Below are 22,234 nucleotides of genomic sequence, written 5' to 3'. Positions count from 1 at the left end.
TCCTCCTCTGAATGCTCTCTCGTTTACGCGGGCGTTGGCGGCGTTACGTATTACACACGACGAGTGTCCTCGTTAAACACCGCGTATATTTTGAGTATTGCACCTTCAAAACTCAAATAGACGTCTCATCCCTTCCCGAAATTATTTTCTTTTAAAGTTTTTTGCGGTGTCTCAAATTATCGTATTTTTTCAATGCACTTTATCATTGCATATAACTACTTATATTTTAACATTTACCTCAAAAGTCCATCTTTAGTATCCAAATAATATGTAAAGACAAAGACAGTTTGTATGATTTTGCTATGATAAGTAGTTGGGTTGACCAAAATTTAGCTGCCTCAAGTTCGGAAATACCTTATGCGTTTAGAATTCCTGGGAATTATAGGGCAATACTAGAAGGTATTATTATTATTATACTTTTTTTTAGATCGCCGGCAGATTCTGCAGCGCTGTATCAATTGTTTCAAATTTCAAATATTATATGTTAGTATACTGGTTTAGTTTTTAACAGTAATCATGAGCAAAAGAACAACCAATAACGAACACAGTATATATTTCTGGAAAGCAGGGTATTTCCCTAGGAACAATTTGGCTCTTGTCATGCAGCCATCTGGCCACCAATCTCTGTCAAAGCCAGCCATTATTAATTTTTGGCATTTCTTACGAAACGCTTTCATCTTGGTTAGCATTATTTGGGCAGGTTATGTGCCAGTGCACAGCTGCGTCTCCAGATTATGGAAGTACTCCACATTTGTAGGTTTTTGAAAGCTACAGTGCACAGTATAAAACATCCTCATTTCATCAACGCGGGACAGAGCACAGTTTAAGGCAGAATAGTGCCCCCCTGGACAAGATAGGACCTGCATAAATATTTTTGTTAGTAAAGATACCTATGTTTTTAAACCATGCTAGGCCCTGAAATTAAATCGCCTTCAGACCTTGCATATACCTTACTGCTGCCTTCACACTCTAATTTTTTGTATGTCCACTATTTGACTAGTAAACGCAAAAGAGCCACAACTTTCTAGGCAACTTGCTCTATTTGAAAATCTCTGTGCTCAGGAAACAGTTCTTTTTAACCCCTTCAGTCCCCTATAGACGTACCGGTACGTCCATAAAAAAAGCATTGCAAGAAACCCTTGTGGATGTACCGGTACGTCCTGTCCTTCTTGCACCACCAGGGACACATCCCTGCCACTACACTGCTTCCCGATCTCCTGTAAGGGCTGCCGGCGCGAGTGCTGGAAAGCTGGGCATTCCCTTCCGGGTCGCGTCACTGCTGATGTCACCCAGATCATCGGAAGACAGGATGATGCACTGATCACAAACACGTTAATCCCCAATGCAAGTTTATAGAGACTATCAGTATGTTATCGGTGTAGGGGGATAGCAGGGAGGATAAACAATAAAAAAAAAAACCAATAAAGTTAGCTAAGTGATGTCATTGTGATATCACTGGCAACTGGCATTAATAACATGTTCAAGAGGTCCCTAAGAGGACCTCTAAGCATACTGCACTGATAACAGTACAACAGTTTAAAAAAAAATAAATTATAAAAAAGATAATTTAAAAAAAGAAAAAAACCTTACAGCCAATTGCCCTAGCACAACATCTAAAAGCAATAACCTCCTGCTCCGTACACAACCCCCAAACTCGTTAAGCCCTAAGTATGAAAAATACTACCCTATAGGGTGCTATATGTAAGGGATGGATGTGGTCCTCTAGAAACCCCCCCAAAAAACTAAGGATGTGGGGTATTTCCTTAATAAGGAGATGGAGCTAAACAATTCTGGCTGGGTTTCTCTGCCGTAACACATACCTTGTGCAAAAAATCTAAGCGACACAGAAGTGTTGGTGGAAAAAAAGCGCAGGAAATAATTTCTGCGGCCAACTTTGACAATGATTGGTGGCCAAATAGCTGCCTGAAGAGTGCCCAAATACTGCTGATAGAATAGTCTGGGTTGTCTGTTTTACAGAAATATATACCGCATTTGCACGATTATAAGACAACCCCCAAAATTTTTATATCAATTTAGGAAAAAAAGAAAAAGCCTGAATATAAGACTACCCTATAAGAAATTTTTTTAATAGAAAATATTAATTAATGTAAACTATTTTTCACATTTAATAAAAACTACAAAAATAATATTTTTATTTCCTTTTATTTGCCACTCTGCCTCCCTGATAATCCTTTTAACCCACTATATGCCACTCTGCCTCCATGATATACCTTTTAATCCCCTTAATGCCACTCTGCCTCCAGAAAGCCCTTATACCCCCCATATGCCAGTCTTACCCTCCCCCAACTTACCAGTACTTCTCAGTGCTTCTAGACTTGTCCCCCGTGCTTCAGATTCCTTGGTGTGTAGTGGGGGCAGCACTTCGGCCGCCGCTTCTATGAATGAGCACCGGAAGGTCACATGATGCTGACTCCCTCATGGAAGCCCCAGAGGAAGTGCCGGCAGCAACGGAGGTTGTCTGCGCGCATCTATTTGAGGTCTGATTAGAAGATGACCTTGAATATAAGATGATGGTTAGTTAAAAAACCTTGTCTTATAATCAAGCAAATAGGGTACTTTTGTAGGTATTTTTTGTTTATTTGTTGAAAATCATCATAACCAATGTAAGAATTCTACGGCTTTGTAAAAAATAATGTACACCTTATAGTATGTTCCCTGTGCTGGGATAGTATATTTCAAGTGAAAAAAAAAGACTAAGACTATTAGTCCATCTTCACATTCAAAATCCCTGAGAGCACAGAGAAACTCAGAGAATAAGCTTATGCATTTTTTGGCTGTTCTTACCAAGTACACTGCAAAGATTTCTGTAACAGGGGCAAAATGCAGACTCACAAAATCCTGAAAACTATTTTCTTAAAGGACTACTATTCCCCCCAGTCATTAAGAGGTAAATAAAGAAATTTTAATTAGTGTGCAGATTAACATGGAGCTTCAAGAACAACATGATCTAAGAATGTATCAAGGTTCAATTGTGTTAATCACTATGTGATTAATAAATATTGAAAAAATAATAAAAAATATGTAAAAGCTTTAAAAAAAAGTAGTAACATTTAAAAATAATTTTGCATCAGAGTAACCATTCAGTTCCAGCAAAACTGACCAAAATGGGGCCTTTTAGCCGCCATACACCAGACAAACCCATGCATGGGCGGTATCACTGTACTCAGGAGATGTTGCTGAACACATATTGGGGTGTTGTTTGATAGTGACGTAGACCTGGAGCTATAAATGTATACCTGAAGTACAATTTGTGTGAAAAAAAAAATGCAAAAAAAATTACTAACACAAACTTTGGCAAATGCTGGTGGTAGAATCTCATGCATGGAAAGGGTCAAAATACTAGCATTTGAAATACCCTGGGGTGTCTAGTTTTCAAAAATATATGGTTTGATGGGGTAAATTGAATTAGAAGGCTTCAAAGATTAGGACATAGGGGCAGTAGGACCAGATGTAAAAGTTCCAAGTAAAAAAATGTGCACTTCCTAAATGTGGCGTTTTACCTCCCAAAAAACCCGACAAACCCAAGTATGACTGTACTCGGGAGATGTTGCTGAACACATATCGTAAATACATAGATGAAGCACAATTTGAGTGATAAAAAAGCACAAAATAAATTACTACCACAAAGTTTGACAAAGAGTGGTAGTAGAATTGGTGTATGAAAAGGGTTAAATACCAGTATTTGAAATACCTTGAGGTGCCTAGTTTTCAAAAATATATGGTTTGAGGGGGTAAATTGCATTGGCTGGCTTTAAAAATACCCAAAATAGTACATGGGGCAGAATGACCAGCTTTGGGAAAAAATGGTTTTGAAATAGCAAAACGCTACTTGTACTTATTGCCCAAGAACTTGCAGAAAGCAAAAAAACATAAAACCATTGGGTATTTATAATCTCAGGACAAATAGTAGAATCTATTTAGCAGGTTTTTTATTTATTTTTTCAAAAGTCAGAAAATTTTGGGGTTTTTTCCAATTTTTCATCATATTTTGTTTTATAGGAAATTAGATAATATGATCAAAACAATGGTATCTGAAGAAAGTCCTTCTTGTCCTGAAAAAACAACATATAACTTGAGTAGGTATACTAAATGAGTGAGGAGAAAATTACATCTAAACACGAGCACCGCAAAAGTGTTAAACAGCCTCGGTCCCAAAGGGAACAAAAAGTAAAAAACAGCCTGGTCCTTAAGGGGTTAAAGGGTGTTAAAGTATCAGAAAAGAATTGACTATGTCATGTCCTGCAGGAATGGCAAATTAATTGTTCGGTAATCTTTTCCACTGTCAAAAAGAGAAGCTAAGAAATTCACCATTGATTTTGATGGCGCTATATAAAACAATAAATAATAATAATAACTTCAGTCATGGTTGTCTGAACGGGACCCAGATTTCCTTCCAAGCACCAGCTAGACCATAACTTCCAAGCTGCTCCATAAGCCCTCCTGGTGCCCAGTGCTCAGATGTCCAACAAAACCGGTATCCCTGAGATCAACCATGCCAGTAAAATTAGGGATTCGTCCAGAATTAATGGATGTAGTTCTCCAAAAGGACTAAACAGAATATCTGGGAATTATGAGAATTCGTGGAAAATCCATACTCAGTTCTAGAAGAGTAGGGTACCATGATTGAGTTTGCCACAATGGAGTGATTAGAACTATTGTTACCCTCTGTGGTCTGACCATGGAAACAACTCTGGGAATCATGGAGAATGATGGGAATGCATAATTTATTCCTTGAGACCATTCTTGAAGAAAAGCATCCACTGCTAAGACTTCTGGGTCTGGTCTCCAACTGAAGAATTTTGGTAATTTGGTATTCAAACGAGTGGCAAAAAGGTCCAAAGAAGTTCTTATCTTGCTCCTACGGAAAGAGCTACCAGATTTGTATATTGGAGACCTTTTTTCAAAGATTGAGCTTTCAATCTCTTTTGAGTGCTCTGTAATGAAGAGGAGCAGGAAACATAGCTTGGATTAATGCAGACAGCATCCCTATTAGTTTGTCGTTCTGTCTTTTTATTTTATTTTTTTAAAACTTCTTTATTACAAGGAGAAGATAAAGCATACAGCATAAAAAAACAATGGTACATAGAGACACGGTGACAGACTAGATGCAGACAGGTACAAGCAATGCACAATTCCAAAAACACAAACAGTGCAGGTAAAAACACTTCCTCAATCACAGAACATCGGGCCACAACACAGACAAGTCCTGTCCCGCAACGAGATCAGAACCCCGGTATGGGGCGAATACCTTTGAGGACCTGAAGACAATACCACTCCGTGGTATTGAACGTTTGAAACAGTGACAACCTGGTGGCGTTATCTAAAGTTGCGATATATGGGGACCAGCAACTGAAAAGATATTTGACTTTGCTTTCCTTATGAAGGACAGCTTCAAGCCAGTCCATATGAAACAAAAATTGCATTCGCGACAGAACCATAGGAAGCAACGGAGGTTGAGGAGCAATCCATTGGGACAGTATTGGCCGTTTTGCCACTGCGGAAAGTATAAGCAAGAGAAATGTGGTCAGGGAATATGCCAAAAATAGCCCATTCAACAGATATTACAAAACGAATGCCCAGAGTGTCGTTGATATATGTTTGTAGGGCATCCTAAAATAGGGCAATAGAGCTGCAAGACCACAAGCCGTGCAGAAGATCGGCCTCAGGCGATTGACATCTTAAACAGCAGGAGTGATCAGCTAAGCCCGTTAAAAACCGAAGTTTAGGGGTGACATACACTCTATGCACAATCTTGAGGAACATTTCACTATAGTCCCTAGAAACCAGGACTTTAGAATTAAACATATACGCCCGAAGAATCTGATTTGGAGGTAGATTTGGAAAATCAGCCCTCCAGGAGGGAAGACCTGCGCCGTGGGATTCCCAGTCAATGACAGGCCTGAACAGACTATAAATAGTAGATATCTTGAGCAGTATGACAGGGGACAATACCGTTACCTGGTCTAAGGGACTGTTAGAATTAGCCCCACACGGCTCTTTGCTGACTATTTTGAGGATTTTTATTCCTCAGAATCCAACGATCTCGGTCGTCAGGCGTCAATTTAGGAATACCAGCCTGGCGAAACATTTGAAGCATCATATCAGGATCGTTGGATTCTGAGGAATAAAAATCCTCAAAATAGTCAGCAAAGAGCCGTGTGATTTTATCGGGTTCAGTCACGACCGATTGAGAACCATCACGAAGCTGAGTTACACTATGATATTTAGATTTAGAGTAGCACATAAGGTTGCCCAAGAGCTTACCGGGCCTATTGCCCCAGCGAAAAAAGGCGTTGCGAGTGTAATTTTGGGAAAGCTGTGCCTTCTCAGTAACCCAGGCATCGTAAAGAGATTTAATTTCCTTATAGTTTTTCAGGGTATCAGGACTAGGATGAGTTTCGTGAGCAGCATACACCGCAGAGAGATCCTCTGTAAGTCGAACAAGTTTAGCTTCGGCCTCTCTCCTGCGTCCCACCACATATGCAATAATATGGCCCCTTAGAACTGGTTTGGAAGCACCCCAGAATAAATCAGGGTCGTCAAGATGAACATGGTTGTCATCAGCGTAGTCATTCCATTTGGCAATCAGGAATTGCTTAAACGCTTCTGAAGTATAAAGGTAGCTAGGAAACCTCCAATTACGGGACATCTGATATGGGGAAGTTAGAGAGATCTCTATCCAGATGGGAGCATGATCAGAGATCACTATCTGGCCTATGTGGGCAGCCTGCAACCTATGTAGCAATAATTCAGGTAGGAACAGGTAGTCCAGCCTGGAAAACGAATTATGGGGATGGGAGTAGAACGTGTATTGTTTATCTGTTGGATTAAGAAACCTCCAGGCATCCCGCAAACGGAGGTGATCCAGCTTGGGTAGGGAGGAGAGTCCGAGAGGGCGGGAGGAAGGGCCAGAGACATCTAAAGAAACATTAGCCACTAAGTTAAAATCACCCCCCAAAATCACGTTAGGGGCCAAAATCTCCAGCAATAGCGAGTAAACTTTGGCCATAAAAGCGGACTGGTCAGAAATTGGAGCGTATAAATTGACAAAAGTAAAGGAGTCATTAAACAGTTTGACCCTAAGAATAATATATCGCCCTTCCGGGTCAGCAATCTCTGATTCGACAACGAAAGGCAACTTTTTGGAGTAGGATAGTGGCACCCCTAGATTTCTTGGTGTACATAGCGGAGTAACAAGCGCGCAACCACGGCGCCTTTAGCGTGTTTTTGACAGGATCACACCAGTGGGTTTCTTGGAGGTAAATAACATCCGGACGCATACGCTTGAGATGGGTGAGAACTTTTTTACGCTTAACAGGGGTGTTTAAACCTTCTACATTCCACGATACAATACGCAAGGAGGATGGCGCATCGCACCTAGTATCCCTATATATAAATATATACACAAGCATCCATATAATTGGAATTGGATCTTGGGGAATCCATCATAAACTGAGGTATGTAAGAAATCAAATAGATTTTAAATGAAATCAACTGAACTAGGTAAAAACAGGGTTAAAAAGAAAGCAAGGAATATAAATGAATTTACCGTATTTACTCAACAACCTTGATAAGACGAGACCCCCCCCCAAAATTGAATATTAATTTAGGAAAAAAAGAAAAAGCATGAATATAAGACTACCCTATAAGAAAAGTTTTACTAGTAAATATTAATTCACAAGTAAACTATTTTTTCATATTTAATAAAAACTATGATGAGAAAAATGCATTTTTTACTTTTATTTGCCACTCTGCCCCCCAGAAATGCCTTATATCCCTATATGCCACTCTGCCACCAGATATGCCTTATACCCCTATATGCCACCCTGCCTCCCAGATATGGCTTTTAACCCCCTATGCGCCACTGTTCCTCCCAGATATTCCTTTTAACCCCCTATATGCCACTCTGCCTCCAGAAAGCCCTTATAGCCCCCCATATGCCACTTTTACCCTGCTCTGACTTACCAGCGCTTCCTTAGACTTGGCCCCCCCATGCTTCAGATTCCTTGGTTCTAATGGGGCAGCCGGTGAAGGTCTGCACGATGCGTATGTTTCCTCCCCTATACACATTCTACTTTATGTATAAATTTACAGCTCCTGTTATATACACTCACTGGCCACCTTATTAGGTACACCTTGCTAGTATCGGGTTGGACCCCCTTTTGCCTTCATTCTTCGTGGCATACTTTCTACAAGGTGCTGGAAACATTCCTGAGATTTTGGTTCATATGGACATGATCGCACCACGCAAATCTCCAGATTTGTTGGCTGCACATCTGTGATGTGAATCTCCTGTTCCACCACATCCCAAAAGTGCTATTGGATTGAGCTATGGCCTCCACAGTCGCCAGATGAGTACAGTGAACTCAGTCATGTTCAAGAAACAAGTTTGAGATGTGAGCTTTGTGACATGGTGCAATATCTGAAATACTCAGACCAGGCCGTCTCAACCATGACACGTTCAAAGTCACTTAAATCCCCTTTCTTCCCCATTCTGATGTTTGGTTTGAACTTCAAGTTGTCTTGACCATGTCTACATGCCTAAATGCAGAGCGTTGCTGCCATGTGATTGGCTGATTAGCTATTTGTGTTAACAAGCAATTGAACAGGTGTACCTAAATAAAGTATTTATATATGCACGCACACACAGAAAAAAATAAAGAGTAGATTTGCTTTGTTAAGCATCCCTGGTGAAGGGAGGGAAGTAAAGATGGTTACTCTTCAAAGCCAGAGTTTGACAAAAACCCTAAATGCATTTAATTTCAACAATGAACCTCTGGGAATAGAGGCTCCACTGACGTCAACTAATTTTGCATGTAACTCAAGGGACAACATTTTAAAGCTTTGTATACTGGCCAGTTTAAAACAAAATTCACAACGCAAAATGTTTTGTATTACAATTTTATTTTTAAAGACTACAGGCAATACATAGTCCCCAAAAACAAATTCAATAGAACATTACACTACTTGAGTAGTATTTTACGTGACCAATTAATATTTCACTAGCCAAGCAGCACACTTATAAGGCTATCTGGACAACAGCTACCTGTTAAGTAACTGAAACAATAATCAGGACCATGAAAACATTAGTAAAAAAACGACTTATTTTGTAGAATGCCAGATGTTGGAGCAGGCCCCTGAATTCAAGGAATGTAGAAAGGTATTCCAAAAATACAAAATAAATTATGAGAAGGCATGTATTATGATGATGATAAGTAAACAAGTGCATAATCCCAACTGACTTCCAACTGGATACAGCCATGAGCCACCAAGCTCAGTCTTCAATATTTTATCTTCAGAACACATTTTAGTGTTCTCAATCATGATGAGAATATGGCAGTATAAAAGTTCTTTGTTCAGATGTTCTTTAGAACATTCCTCCTCCCATACCTCCCATGCCACCCATACCTCCCATACCACCCATTGCAGGATCCTTCTCTTCTTTTGGAATTTCTGTCACAACTGCTTCTGCAGTTGTCAAGAGTGAAGCCACACCTGCTGCATCCATTAAAGCAGTCCTGACAACCTAAGTATTTAAAGAACATAGGTTAATACACACAAACCGAATAGCATATTTCAACCAGCAACAGAAAGATGAAGAAAAGGCATACTTCTATATGTCAAGTATTAAACACCAGGCCATATACTTAATTGGAACAAAGACAAAGCTTTGAGGGAGTTGTGGTTTTAACTCCCTCAGGTGGCTATAATAAAGTTATAATAACACATACATACATACATACATACATATATATATATATATATTTCTTCAAAGTTCCCTCACCCACTGAACTACGCAGGGCCAGTTGAGCCCTTCTTCCTTGCAAGGCACCAACTGAATTTCCCGTTAATATATTAGCAGATTATATCTGAATACAGTACTCAGTGTACCATTACCATCATTATATTGTTGGTCACTACTTGCTCAATTGTCCTTAGCTTTTAATTGCTTTTGTTTTTCACACCTCAGGCCCAGCCAAATTCTGTCTTAGCCTGTAAATCTTTTTTCCTTAATATTGCTTATAGGCCTGGATTTCCTACAAGACTGTACTTGCAATGAAAGGTCTACCTGTTTAAAAACCATAAATACTTATGTATGCTGTCCAAAGTCTGTACTTTAAATGTTTTAACACGTTTCTAATCATTCACATCAGACACTTACTTTTGTAGGGTCAATAATGCCTTTCTCAATCATATTTACAAATTCACCAAGCATGGCATCATATCCAACTTCAGCAGGACTCTGAAGAATTTTTTCTACAATCAAGGAGCCTTCTACTCCTGCATTCTTTGCAATGGTCATTGCGGGAATCTTCAAGGACCTCCTTATAATTTCAATTCCTGGAAAAACCAAAAACGGAGCGGTCACAGAGCATCCTGGTTGTTCGGTGTTGCTGAATGCCTAGCTAGCCAGACATTTCAGCTACATCATTGAAGTTTTAAAAACGGGTGTCCACCACCACCACCATACAGTGGTGGAAAGTTGACAGCTCGGGGACGGGCCAGATGCCAATCTCAGTGTTACTGAATGAGAATGTAGATCGCTTTCTACACCCATTTAACGCCACAACAGTCCTGGGACGTCAATTGCCGCCAACTAAATGTTTTTGCATGATGTGTCTGCAGCGTCAACTGCCGTCAAGGGGTTAAAGGAGTTTCTTCAAATGAATTTCACCTTAGAGACCCCTGATCCCAAATATTAAAGAACTCAAGAGCTACATGGCTAGGAAAGCCTTCCATTGGAGGGATATAATGACAGTCAACCAATATTTCTATAAATGTTAGCCAAATTGGAAAAGCGTTATCACAGTCACAAGGTGTCACATATTTGCTTGTACAGAGTCTATATAGTCAGGCACCGTAAAGACAAACATACCAATTTTCTGATCTTCATTTGTTGGAGTGAGAGCATCCAAAGCTGGGATGCAACGAAGCAACGCACAGCCACCACCCACAACAATGCCTTCTTCTACTGCAGCACGAGTTGCATTTAGAGCATCTGTTACTCTGTCTTTCTTCTCATTGACTTCAACGTCACTTGTGCCACCGACCTATTAGATGTTTAGCAAAGAAAATACTTTAAGAAAATGATCAAACAAATAGGTATATAAAAGGGATAATTCCTAGCTTTTGTTCTAGACCAGTAAAATGAGCACTGTCTGTGCAAATCAGTGCAGCATTTCAGTAAGAAAATCGGCTCATAAGCGACACATGCTTACAGGGACAGTATTAATGTTTCGGTGCTAGAAGTGGATTTCTATAATACATGCACTATAACCTGGTGTGATCAGTTTCTATGTTTCAATATATTTCTTTAAGTGTGAGAAATTGTGGTGATGAAGCAGGCCACTGCTGCCTATGGGGAAAGCAAACAAAACCACACACTGGACATACTATTGTTGCATTATGATTTTGTTTCTAGATCTTATGTCAAGACTTAAGTAACGTAGTCCGTTAGGAACAAAACAAAAAAAACAATTATGTGGTCTAAACATTGTTTTAGTACCTTTAAAACAGCAACACCGTCAGAAAGCTTGGCCAGTCTCTCGTTTAACTTCTCCTTCTCGTATTCGCTGTTTGTGGTTTCCAACTGATCGTGAATTTCTTGTATACGCTTTTCAATCTGTGCTTTGTCACCTTTGCCTTTCAACAACATAGTGTCATCTTTAGTCACGATAACCTCTCCTACTTTACCAAAGTCATGAGGCTGAATATCTTCAATATTCAGACTTAATCCCTCTTCTCCAAACACCTGGTTAAAATAATAAAAAAGTATTTTAGCTAAACTCCATTAATTAAAATGTTATTTTATGTTAAAGCAGGTCAAGAGACTTACTGCTCCACCAGATGCAATGGCCATATCCTTCAATTGGTTTTTTCGGTTGTCACCAAAACCTGGAGCCTTCACAGCAACTACTTGAAGACCAACCTTTAGCCTAAAGAGAAAAAAAAAATAAAAAAATCAAATGGTCAAAAATGAGTTATTCAGTTATATTTTCATATTATATATACACACACGTTATAATAAATCAATAGTGAATGACAGTTATTATCCAGCTTTGTGGAGGTTGGAGTAAAGAGTCTGGTCTTTGCCCCAGAATGCAGGAGCCCATTAGTAAAACCTACATTGCTAACATACTAGAAAATGGGGGGAGCGGGTGGAGCAAGTGCTCTGAAATTACTAATGTATGGGTACACGGTATTCATGGCAAGTAAGGTTGTTTACAAAGTTTGCTTTCACTACCAATTAACACAATTACTTATTTAAAATCACACTTGCCTATTTAGAACCAGCGTGCTTAAAGCTTCGCCATCAACATCTTCAGCTATTATAACTAAAGGTTTACGGTGAGCATTTGCAATTTCAAGGGCAGGCACAATAGACTGAACACTTGAAATCTTCTTTTCACTAAGCAGGAGGTAAGCATCCTGGAATTCACACTTCTGGCCTAAAAGAACAAGAATAACAGTTTTGAAACAAAAAATTAAAAGCAAACAAAAATATATTTACACACACAAGATACAATGCACCTACCTTTAGCAGTGTTTATGAAGTATGGAGAAATGTATCCCCTGTCAAATTTCATTCCTTCAATTATCTCCAGCTCATCATGCAGGGTTTTGCCATCCTGTAAAATGGGATGCAACAAGAATGTCTTACAAAATCAGTTTGAGATGACAGTTATACTAAAAGTTTCTTCATGCCAACCTCCAAAATAATCAGTCTCTTATAGGAGACTAGTTTCAGAAACATTTACTACACTTCTTATAATTTACAAAAAAAACAAACAATTACATAAAGTTTGAAAAGTTACCTTAACAGTTATTACTCCTTTACGACCAACTTTTTTCATTGCATCAGAAATAATTCTGCCAATTTCTTGGTCCCCATTTGCAGAGATAGTAGCAACCTTGAATAAATTAAGCACACTTAAGAACTGGGACTTAAACACAATTGGGGTAATATCCAGAAAACTGCATTCTACAAATTGTTCTTGCAGAATATGTCATGAGCCCATTTTTTTTTTCTTGATAACCATTTTCAGTACAAGATAAGGCAATATAATGTTTTGTATGTAGCAGCCTTTATTTTACCCTGCGACATGGGGGGGGGGGGGGGGGAGCCAAAATATAAATACCTGAGCAATTTCTTCTGGTGTTGTTACGGGCTTAGATTGTTTCTTTAACTCAGCAATTACTGCATCCACTGCCAACATTACACCTGCAGGGGGAGAACAGATTGACCCCATGGTCAGCCACACAGAAATCCAGGAAAAAAAAGGCTGGAGAGTTACTGATCCCACATCACTTGTTCGTTCTCAAGGCAGACAGTTTTTTTGGACTTGCTCTGAATCTGGACACTCAAGCTGTACGTACTTTAAGGAATAGCTGTGTGGCCCCTTTTCGTTGTGTCAGTTCTGAAAATGCCCCATATGCATCTGCCCTTTTGCTCATCACCCAGGTAAATGGTGCGTACGAGATGCATTGAGCTGTTTAAAAGATAATATAGGGACTATTTTGCCTCTGCAAAGGCACAATGGGATTTATTCACTAAGCAACGATGAAATAATTTGATTTTGTTATTTTATCGCCAGGATGCATCTCCCAAGCTGGATCAATCACACAAATCTGCTTCTGATGGAAGCACAGTCCCTTCTATAGTTTGTCAAGTCACCTTTTGCTATCAAAAGATATAGACTCCTACAAAAGCCAAATTAAAAGTGCTATAAATCATTTTATGTCGACATCCAGCACAAATATTATTCTTTATTTAACCCTTTCAGACCTCTGTTTTCATAACCAAAGGAAACTATGTCTGATAAGCCACGATTCCCCTTTTCCATATTTGATAAACCTGCACAAATTATATATTTTTGTTCAGGAGAAGTAGGGCCTTCTTTTAAAATCATAGAACATATTACATATTTTTAATACTATTGACTTAAAGGGTTTGGGGTAGTTTTTTTGATACTTATAACGGAAGGGCTAGGAAGCCCCATTTGTTATTAAAAAATAAATAAATATATATATTATAAATTTGTGATGTAAATTTGGATCCCCCCCCCCCATTTTTGGAAGGGGAGAAACTACTTTTCACACTTTCCTCTTCCTGATCTATTTGTGGTCATCTCCATAGCCCTGCATTGCTGATTGCAATAGTTGTGATCAACCAGCAGGGGCGGGTGAATGGGAGAGCCCAGCAGGGTCTCAAAAGAACTTGCTGAATCTCTCCTGTCTCCATGTGAGCTCTTGGTGCATGTCAGCAGTGACACCTACCAGAAGGGAATGCCTGACCACACATTCCTTGTGTACCCGTGCTTAAAGAAGTTTGTTTGAAAGATTTGAGGGCCTAAAAGTGGGCACAATGGAAAATGTTACTTTACAGGTTAGAGGTCGTACGAGTAATAACTAAATGTACCTTAATATTTTACAACTTAAGCGGCAGCAATGACACCCACCTTAACCTTTTTCTTATATAGTGAAGCTATACTTTCAGCAGGTATACGTATACATTAGAGACAAATCTTGTATGCAAATATCTACTGCATTACAAAATGACACGAATATTCACACACACTTTATTTTGCTTCTCAGGTTTGTTGGTCCTGCCTTCTTTATGTACTGGATGAAGGATGTAGATGGAAATGACCACTTACCCCTTCTTATTTCTACCGGATTTGCTCCTTTGCTAATCTTTTCAAAGCCCTCCTTTGCAATTGATCTTGCAAGAACAGTTGCTGTTGTGGTTCCATCTCCTGCTTCTTCATTTGTGTTGTTAGCTACATCTTGCACTAGTCTAGCGCCAATGTTTTTGTATTTGTCTTTGAGATCAATTGCTTTTGCAACTGTGACGCCATCTTTAGTTACTTTAGGACTTCCCCAGCTTTGTTCAATGATAACAGTCCTGCCCTGTGAAAATAAGGCAAAGGATACTGTTAAAGAAACTGAAATAAACCAGTTTTCCCCTGTGCCAATCCAAGTCATTGGTGAACTAATCTGGCATGTGACCACTACCCACTAATGGAGTGTGATCAATGTGTAAACCACCAGTTAACAAATTAACAGACAATGTCTAATCAATGTCTTACTGCCACGTTTTTTTTACCCCCCCACTTCCATTTGCGAACAGTTCAAAATCAACTTAATTGAAGAAGACCAACATGTTAGAGCAACTACAGGAGCTTATTGGCAGATGCAGACATTGATGGACATACACATAACATGAGTGTACATACAAGGGTTACACAACTACAACTGTGCATGCAGCAGTTAGCTTTATAGTGTTAATACAGAGCACATATTGCCAATACGTTGATGTTTTGGCTGGTTTCAATCAACATGTTCCGCTTATCTCATACTTGGACTAGACTTTGCACAAGGTCAGTCAAGGACAACTGTGCCGAGGGGATGTTGCACTTACCCTCCCCCCATGGATGTTTATGGAGGTATGTGGGCATTGAGTTTTAAAGAAATACTACAAAAATATGTTTAATGTTATGACATACAGAGAACGTTACATTTAAGCATGCCGTCACAACCCAAGGCTCTTGCATGGATAACTATAGAAAAAGAAGCTCTGTATAAGCATTTTTACTACAAAACAAGTGGTTGTTTTTTTTTTATGCAAACACACTTCTTCGTGGTGCTAGACATAGATCTTAGTTACAAAGTCTTCAAACATACAGGCAAAAAGCCATGTTAATATACAACATACCTACTCGCAAAGCAAGACACATGCTGTGCGCTGGAAATATATTTAACGTTAACCAGAAACTAGGTCTCTTACGTAAATATCGAACATGCTACAGATTTAAAGCATTTTACAAAAGCCACAATACCTTTGGTCCCATTGTCACGGCAACTGCATCCGCAAGAAGGTCAACACCTTGCAGCATGAGAGCTCTAGCATCAGCCCCAAATTTGACATCTTTGGCATATCCGCGGGTGAGATGAGGGGCCAATGCCCGGGAGACCGGTCTCACCTGGCGCAGAATGCTTGGTAGACGCAACATTTCTTTAAGGGAGAAAGGAAAAAAAATGTAACCATCGGGAGTCTGAACCACAGGTGAGAGCATTTATTAGGCGTGACTTCCACTAAAGCCCCGGCTTTGAAGAATGAATGAAAAGTGCACCATGTCACACTATGTCTAGATACGAATCTTACGTAACGATGCCCGGGGATAGACATAGCAGGGCGCGGGGCTGCGACACTCGCCGAGTTATTATTACATAGTAAAGGCGATGGGCTATCGGGATATCCGCGCAGATGCAGAGACTTTACATAACGATAACAGGTTCTAGAAAGAGAGAAGAGCGGAGATGACCGGTAACGAGTACAAATCACATGAGCCCGTGAACGTGCAGCCGGGCATACCGCAAGGTCACAACGTTAACCACGTGCTTCCATTCCGATGAGTAAAAAAAAACCCGAAACAAACGAACTTAAAGGCTTTAACGAGCGGTCTATTTCAGTTACACGCGGTGCTCCAACATGGAGGGAAACCCGTCCCGTCACGCACCTGCGGCTCGTATCCTACACTCACCGTACAGGAGGCAGCGGCAGGCAGGAGATGCTCTCACACACGTGTCTAACGCAGACTGACGAAAGGAACAGCAATAGCCGCAACCTTCTACCTCCTCACAAGTCACGTGAGGCCGAACGTACCAGCATTTTCTCCGCCCGGGAACTAGCATGAATTCACAGGCCGGCCTGGGACAGAGTGAAGGTCCGCCCCGCCACTCAGCTTTCAGGCCGGGTGGCACGCCTCACGCTTTGAGCCTATCAGGCTGCAGGGGCGGGGCCACTGTCACCCACCATTGCGAAACTAAAGGCGGTATAGTTCTAGTTCATGCAGTTGCCCGGGCTCCAATTCCAGAATCTTCTGGAACAGCCCCGGCTTCCAAGGTCGGAGGTGACATTGACAGGCGCCCCGGATGTTATCATGCCGGGCAGTTTTTCTCTGGTCTATTTTCGTGCGAGTTTTTGAGGATAACCAGAAAAATCTGAAGTAGAAGAGTGGGTGTAAAGCCGCGACAGTGCACATGTACGAATTTGACAAGGCAAACGCGAGAGAAGCTGCGAGGATCCACGCTGACCTGCCGGGTGCGGGTCGCGCATGCGCGAGGAAGGCTTTGTATTCACGTGGATGAAGGACAGAGGCGTCAGTCTGAGCTGAGAGCTGGAGCGGGCGGTATAGGTATCATCTATCATTATACCAGGCAGCATGGTGAGTTCCCGTTACGTCTTTCGGGTAATCTGACACGCGTGTTCAGCATGCAGCGGTGTTACCAGCATTATTCGGGGGGAATTCTCTTCTATTCTGGAGGAGAATTTTTTTTTTGCAGGTCTGTCTTTAAAAGGTTAAACCTGCCTTCCGTCACCCTGCTTGGTAGACACAAGAATGCCTTTAAATACCGCGCGCTTTTTGGTGGGTCCCGGTTGTGACCCGATGTTTGTCTCTGGTGAAGCTTGGGGTGCCTGGTTACCGGTGAAGCCATGTGGTTTTCTGTTAGAGGCCTTGAGTTTCGTAGCCGTCCCCGTTTCAACATACGAGTCAAATATGATATCGAATATATATATATATATAATCGGTATTATGGCTGTCCCCGTAATGTGCAGCGTTTCGGGATTCTGATGCTCGCTGGCGGGACTGGCTGCAGTGACAGAAGCGAATGCTGCCCGTTTTCATCTTTAAAGTCTATAATAATATCTTTGAAGAATAGCCAGGGATGCGCTGCTGGCTCCTGATGTAACGTGGTGCCGGTATTCCCTGCCAAGATCCGAAACTAAAACGAGTAGTGGAAGCGCAAGAATGGATGATTCTCCTAGGTGGCCATTGAAAGGCTTTAATATGGTGCATGTTGACTATTAGTCATATAACATACATGTTCTGTAGTGTAGCGGGATCCACAGCCCAGTTATCTGCTGCTCTGCTTTTTTCTAAGCAGTTGTGGTGTGACTTCTATTAGATGTGAATTATGCTGCGAGTGCAGGAGATGTATCTGACCTTATGTGTGTGTGCCAAGGTCATTTACTTGTACCCTCCTAACAATTTGTAGTATTGTAGCAATAAAATATCCCCAGTATGCACTCTAAAAATAAATATAGTTAGATCATGCAATAGATTCGTTTATATGTACCTATTTACAGCTAGTCTTCTCTAAAACTACACGCATTTCTTCTTTTGTTCTTACAGGCTGGACAAGCGTTTAAGAAGTTTCTGCCATTATTCGACCGTGTTCTTGTTGAGCGATTTGCTGTAGAAACTGTCACTAAAGGAGGAATTATGCTTCCAGAGAAATCACAGAACAAAGTGCTTCAAGCTACAGTGGTTGCTGTTGGAGGTGGATCCAAAGGAAAGGTAAATTCTTTATTTTTACCATTATTCCTATAAATTCATCTGTTTTGTTAAACATTACAAGGTTTTTAAAAATCATACCCAGTACTCTAGTGCTCTGTATTAAATAATAGAATGGTTTGTGTTTCACAGGCATCCAAAATATAAACAGTTTTTAGTTTCCCTAGCAATTTTCTTTCTCATTCAAAGCGCTGCCAGTTTAATAAAAATCTAGAAGGCAGAATATGACGGCCTGTAAAAGTATTTTGTTTGTGTAACAGTGGCGGAGAGGTGGGCTTGTTGGTAAAGTTTATGCTTTAAATTATCGATTTTCTTACCTTTTTGTCTTTCACTTTTAGCTTGGAGAAGTTGAGCCTGTCAGTGTAAAAGTCGGTGACAAAATCTTACTACCAGAGTATGGAGGCACCAAGGTTGTTCTAGATGATAAGGTAAGTTAGTGAGTTTTGATGTGGGAGAAGCTACATCTTCTTGTATTTGGATATTTTGATCTGCCTATTGGTAATTCGCATTTCTTTTTCTCTCTCACAGGATTACTTCTTATTCAGAGATGGAGATATCTTGGGCAAATACGTAGAATAACCTTGCTGCTGTTTCGTGTATGTTCATTCCAGGATACTTCCAGTTTAGGTTGATAATGTAAATAGACAATTTTTTTCTTTTGGAGTAATGTAAAGATCCACACTTTGTACTTTTTTTTTTTTTTTTTTCCCCTTATGCCATACCATGCTTTGTCAATCATTTCTGCTTTATTTGATCTAACAATAAATGATATTGGTTTAAAGGATTTCAGCTTTCATTGGTTTAAATTATCTCTATTAAGTGAAATTGGTTTATCGGATATAGATCATTAAGAACAATATGCAAACTAAAGGGGCGATTAATAGTACATTTGACTGAAATAGCTGGCCAGTGCTAAGCTAGAATATCTTCTTAAAGATGAGCTATCCCTGAACACAAGGAATAGAAGCCTTGGTAAGGAACATATCAAAATACATTTTTTGGGTGTCTTTCAATGGCAGGCAACTTCTGTTGTGGTCATGCATTTCCATATAATGCTTCTTGTGTAAAGGAAATTTAAGACTATAAAAAGTGACCTTTTTTCCTCCTACCAAATTGTGTAGATCTGCAAGAAAAATGTGGGTTAAATATACACTCAGAAAATGCATTTCCATAACGTGCAATGTACAATTCGGTTCTACTGATGTTGAAACAAACATCCATGTAGAGTCTCTATGATAAAGGTATACCCCACTGCTTATAAAACAAGTAACAAATAAGAGTTTATTCATGAAACTGAGATACACAAACCCTTGCCTCGATAATATAAGTTCATTGGAATAATTTCCGCAGTTTTCAATAGAGAAATGTCGCAGGGTAATCTTTACAATACCTAAAGGAGTTTTTTTCCTTCATTACTCCTGCATACTAAGCCAAGTTAGTTAAGCAGATCGTGTTGAGTCCTTGTAGAAGTTTAATTGAAAGTCAAGACACAGACAGTCCACCCATCATATACACTTTCATGCATGTGATTTCTGGGAGGTTCTCTTAAATTCATTGTGGTGTCCCTCCTTGCAAATGCATGGGGGATTTTGCAGAACTCCCCCATATATTCGTGTGCCCTCCCCTCAATTATTTTCCATGCAGGAGATTGTGTTTGGCTGAACACCGCTCCATGCATGTCATATACTTGGTCAGCTCCAGCGCTGGCTTAGCAAACGCCGCAGATGAAGGTCTAATCAGAGCCCCATGCACTGAAAGCACTACCATTGATTTCAAAGACATACTTTCCAGTCACTGATTGTTACCCCCAGAGTACGTTAAGATGCACTCTTTAGTTGGGGTGTCAAGACCAGTAACCTTTCTCTGTAAGATACTTTTTGTACATTGTATAGCAATACTTCAACCTTCGAGTACCCAGGTGTATCACATGCTAAAATGAAGAATTCCCTGGCAAAAAAACCAAAACTAGTGCATTAAGTGTAATGGCTGGAAAGTGCTTAATAAAGAGGTGTTTTAACTGGCTTTATGATGGCATTGTACAAACCAATGAGTTCAACACTACTTTTCACAAAAAGGTCACTAGTACATTGTACAATAAGGCCACGGGAATTGGCACAGAACTTGTCTTTGATGTCTTTGTGTCTCATAGGATATCTAATCAACTTGATTACACAACTCAACTGTATGTTGCAAATGGATGCAGTGTAAAGGCATTGCCAACGTTACAGCCGAAACATGTTTGCTTGCATCAAAGTAGACTTTAGATCACCCTAATCTCCTGTCCAGCCAGACACTGGATTTTTTTTTTCTCTGTGACATTGCCTTGCTCTTGCCACAAGATTAAAAGGACATTGAACCTTTTGCCTTTCAGATACATTGATTCATTCCTAGTAATGATTTAAAATACCGTATTGGCTCAAATATAGGCCGCGCTTTTTCCCCCCCACTTTAAGTCTTTAAAGTGGGGGTGCCACCTATATTCGGGGTCTAGCAGTCCCGGGCGCCGGGCAGGCAGCGGGGTTAGGATACAGATCCCCCGCAGCGGTGCAGGGGACCTGCATCCTACTCTCTGATACGCTCAGACAGCCTCCCCTGCCAGCACTTTCCACGGGGGGGGGGTGCCGGCACAGGAGTTTGTCTAAGTGCATCGTGCGGACGGTCACCGGCTGTGGAGGTTGTTTACCTGCATGTTGACCGTCCGCACGATGCGTTTTACCTCTGCCCCCAAGACTTACCAGAGCAGACTCCCGGGTGTCTTGCGGGGCCGGCGGGGGACATCTACGCAATACGCGTATACAACTTCCGGTGCCGGCACATCCGCTGAGTGCCGGCACCGGAAGTTGTATACGCGTATTGCGTAGATGTCCCCCGCCGGCCACGCAAGACACCCGGGAGTCTGCTCTGGTAAGTCGGGGGCAGAGTGGCAGCATATCTCGGGGGGGGACAGAGTGGCAGCATATCTCGGGGGGGGGAGACAGAGTGGCAGCAAACAAAAACTTTTTCTTTAAAAAAGCACCAAACGGGGGGCGTGGACGGCTGGACTCCAGGATGGCTGTGCAGTGATTCTGCTCCTCCAAGCCGCCCGGTTTTAAGCACTTAATAACAGCGTTTCACCTGACGTTTTCCGGCTTTTCTGGCAGGATTGAGCGTGGGAATGCCGGGAGGTATCCGCAAGTCCGCTAAAAAGAAAGTTGTGCCGGACATTTTTCAGAAAAAGGCGACTTACCTTGAAGCTCCCGCTCTTTCTCCAATGGCGTCCCAGAGCCAGGATCTGGATGGCGATGCTGTGGCCTGCTCGAAGCGTGACATCGATGAGCTTAAAGACCTCGTCCTGTCCGTTAAGCGGGATCTGATGGCTCACATCAGGGACGAGATCCGAGACCTCAAGAAGGACATCACTGATATTGGCACACGTACGGACCACCTGGAGAGGGTCCAGTCTGACATGCAACGTGGTGAGAGGGCGATGGAGGCTGACATAGCCGCGCTGCGCCATGAGGTACAAGACCTGCAGGAGGCTCATGAGGACTTGGAGAATAGGTCGCGCAGAGCTAACTTCAGGATCCGTGGTGTTCCTGAAGCCTATCAAGATGCCGAGGTGGTGTTGGGCATTATTCTTCAGCAACTCCTGCCGAACAAGTCTTCCGACGAGATCATCGTGGATCGGGCCCATAGAGCTTTGAGGCCTAGGCCTAGGCCCTCCGACAGGCCTCGTGACATCATTGTGAAGCTCCGGGATTATGCGGTCAAGGAAGAGGTCATGAGAGCGGCCAGAGGCACCAAGCTATCGCTTGACAACCTGGAGGTTCACATCTTTGCGGATCTGTCCCCGCGGACATTGATGCGGCGTAAGG

General features: G+C 41.2%; 2 protein-coding genes across 2 annotated transcripts; one reads left to right on the top strand and one right to left on the bottom strand.

The window, feature by feature from the left end:
- Positions 1 to 9,388: 9,388 nt before the first annotated feature.
- LOC149290652 (60 kDa heat shock protein, mitochondrial-like) lies at positions 9,389 to 16,034 on the bottom strand. The gene is made up of 11 exons (XM_089488475.1): positions 15,861 to 16,034; positions 14,679 to 14,931; positions 13,161 to 13,243; positions 12,837 to 12,932; positions 12,557 to 12,650; positions 12,302 to 12,470; positions 11,858 to 11,957; positions 11,528 to 11,773; positions 10,898 to 11,072; positions 10,184 to 10,362; positions 9,389 to 9,547 (listed from the first exon to the last, which is right to left on the bottom strand). The coding sequence occupies exons 1-11, from the start codon at positions 16,032 to 16,034 to the stop codon at positions 9,389 to 9,391; spliced, it is 1,728 nt and encodes a 575-aa protein (XP_089344601.1).
- A 1,212-nt stretch (positions 16,035 to 17,246) lies between these two features.
- On the top strand, positions 17,247 to 18,959 carry LOC149290651 (10 kDa heat shock protein, mitochondrial-like). The gene is made up of 4 exons (XM_089488445.1): positions 17,247 to 17,273; positions 18,219 to 18,383; positions 18,719 to 18,808; positions 18,909 to 18,959. Exons 1-4 carry the CDS (start codon positions 17,247 to 17,249, stop codon positions 18,957 to 18,959), a joined length of 333 nt encoding a protein of 110 aa, XP_089344571.1.
- The last annotated feature ends 3,275 nt before the right edge of the window (positions 18,960 to 22,234 follow it).

Source organism: Sceloporus occidentalis, unplaced genomic scaffold, assembly GCF_023333645.1.
Source record: "Sceloporus occidentalis isolate IW3139 unplaced genomic scaffold, rSceOcc1.0.p SCAF_38, whole genome shotgun sequence".
NCBI classification, from domain to species: Eukaryota; Metazoa; Chordata; class Lepidosauria; order Squamata; family Phrynosomatidae; genus Sceloporus; species Sceloporus occidentalis.
The sequence above is the reverse complement of the archived record's forward strand: the minus strand, read 5'-3'. Positions and strand labels throughout refer to the sequence as shown.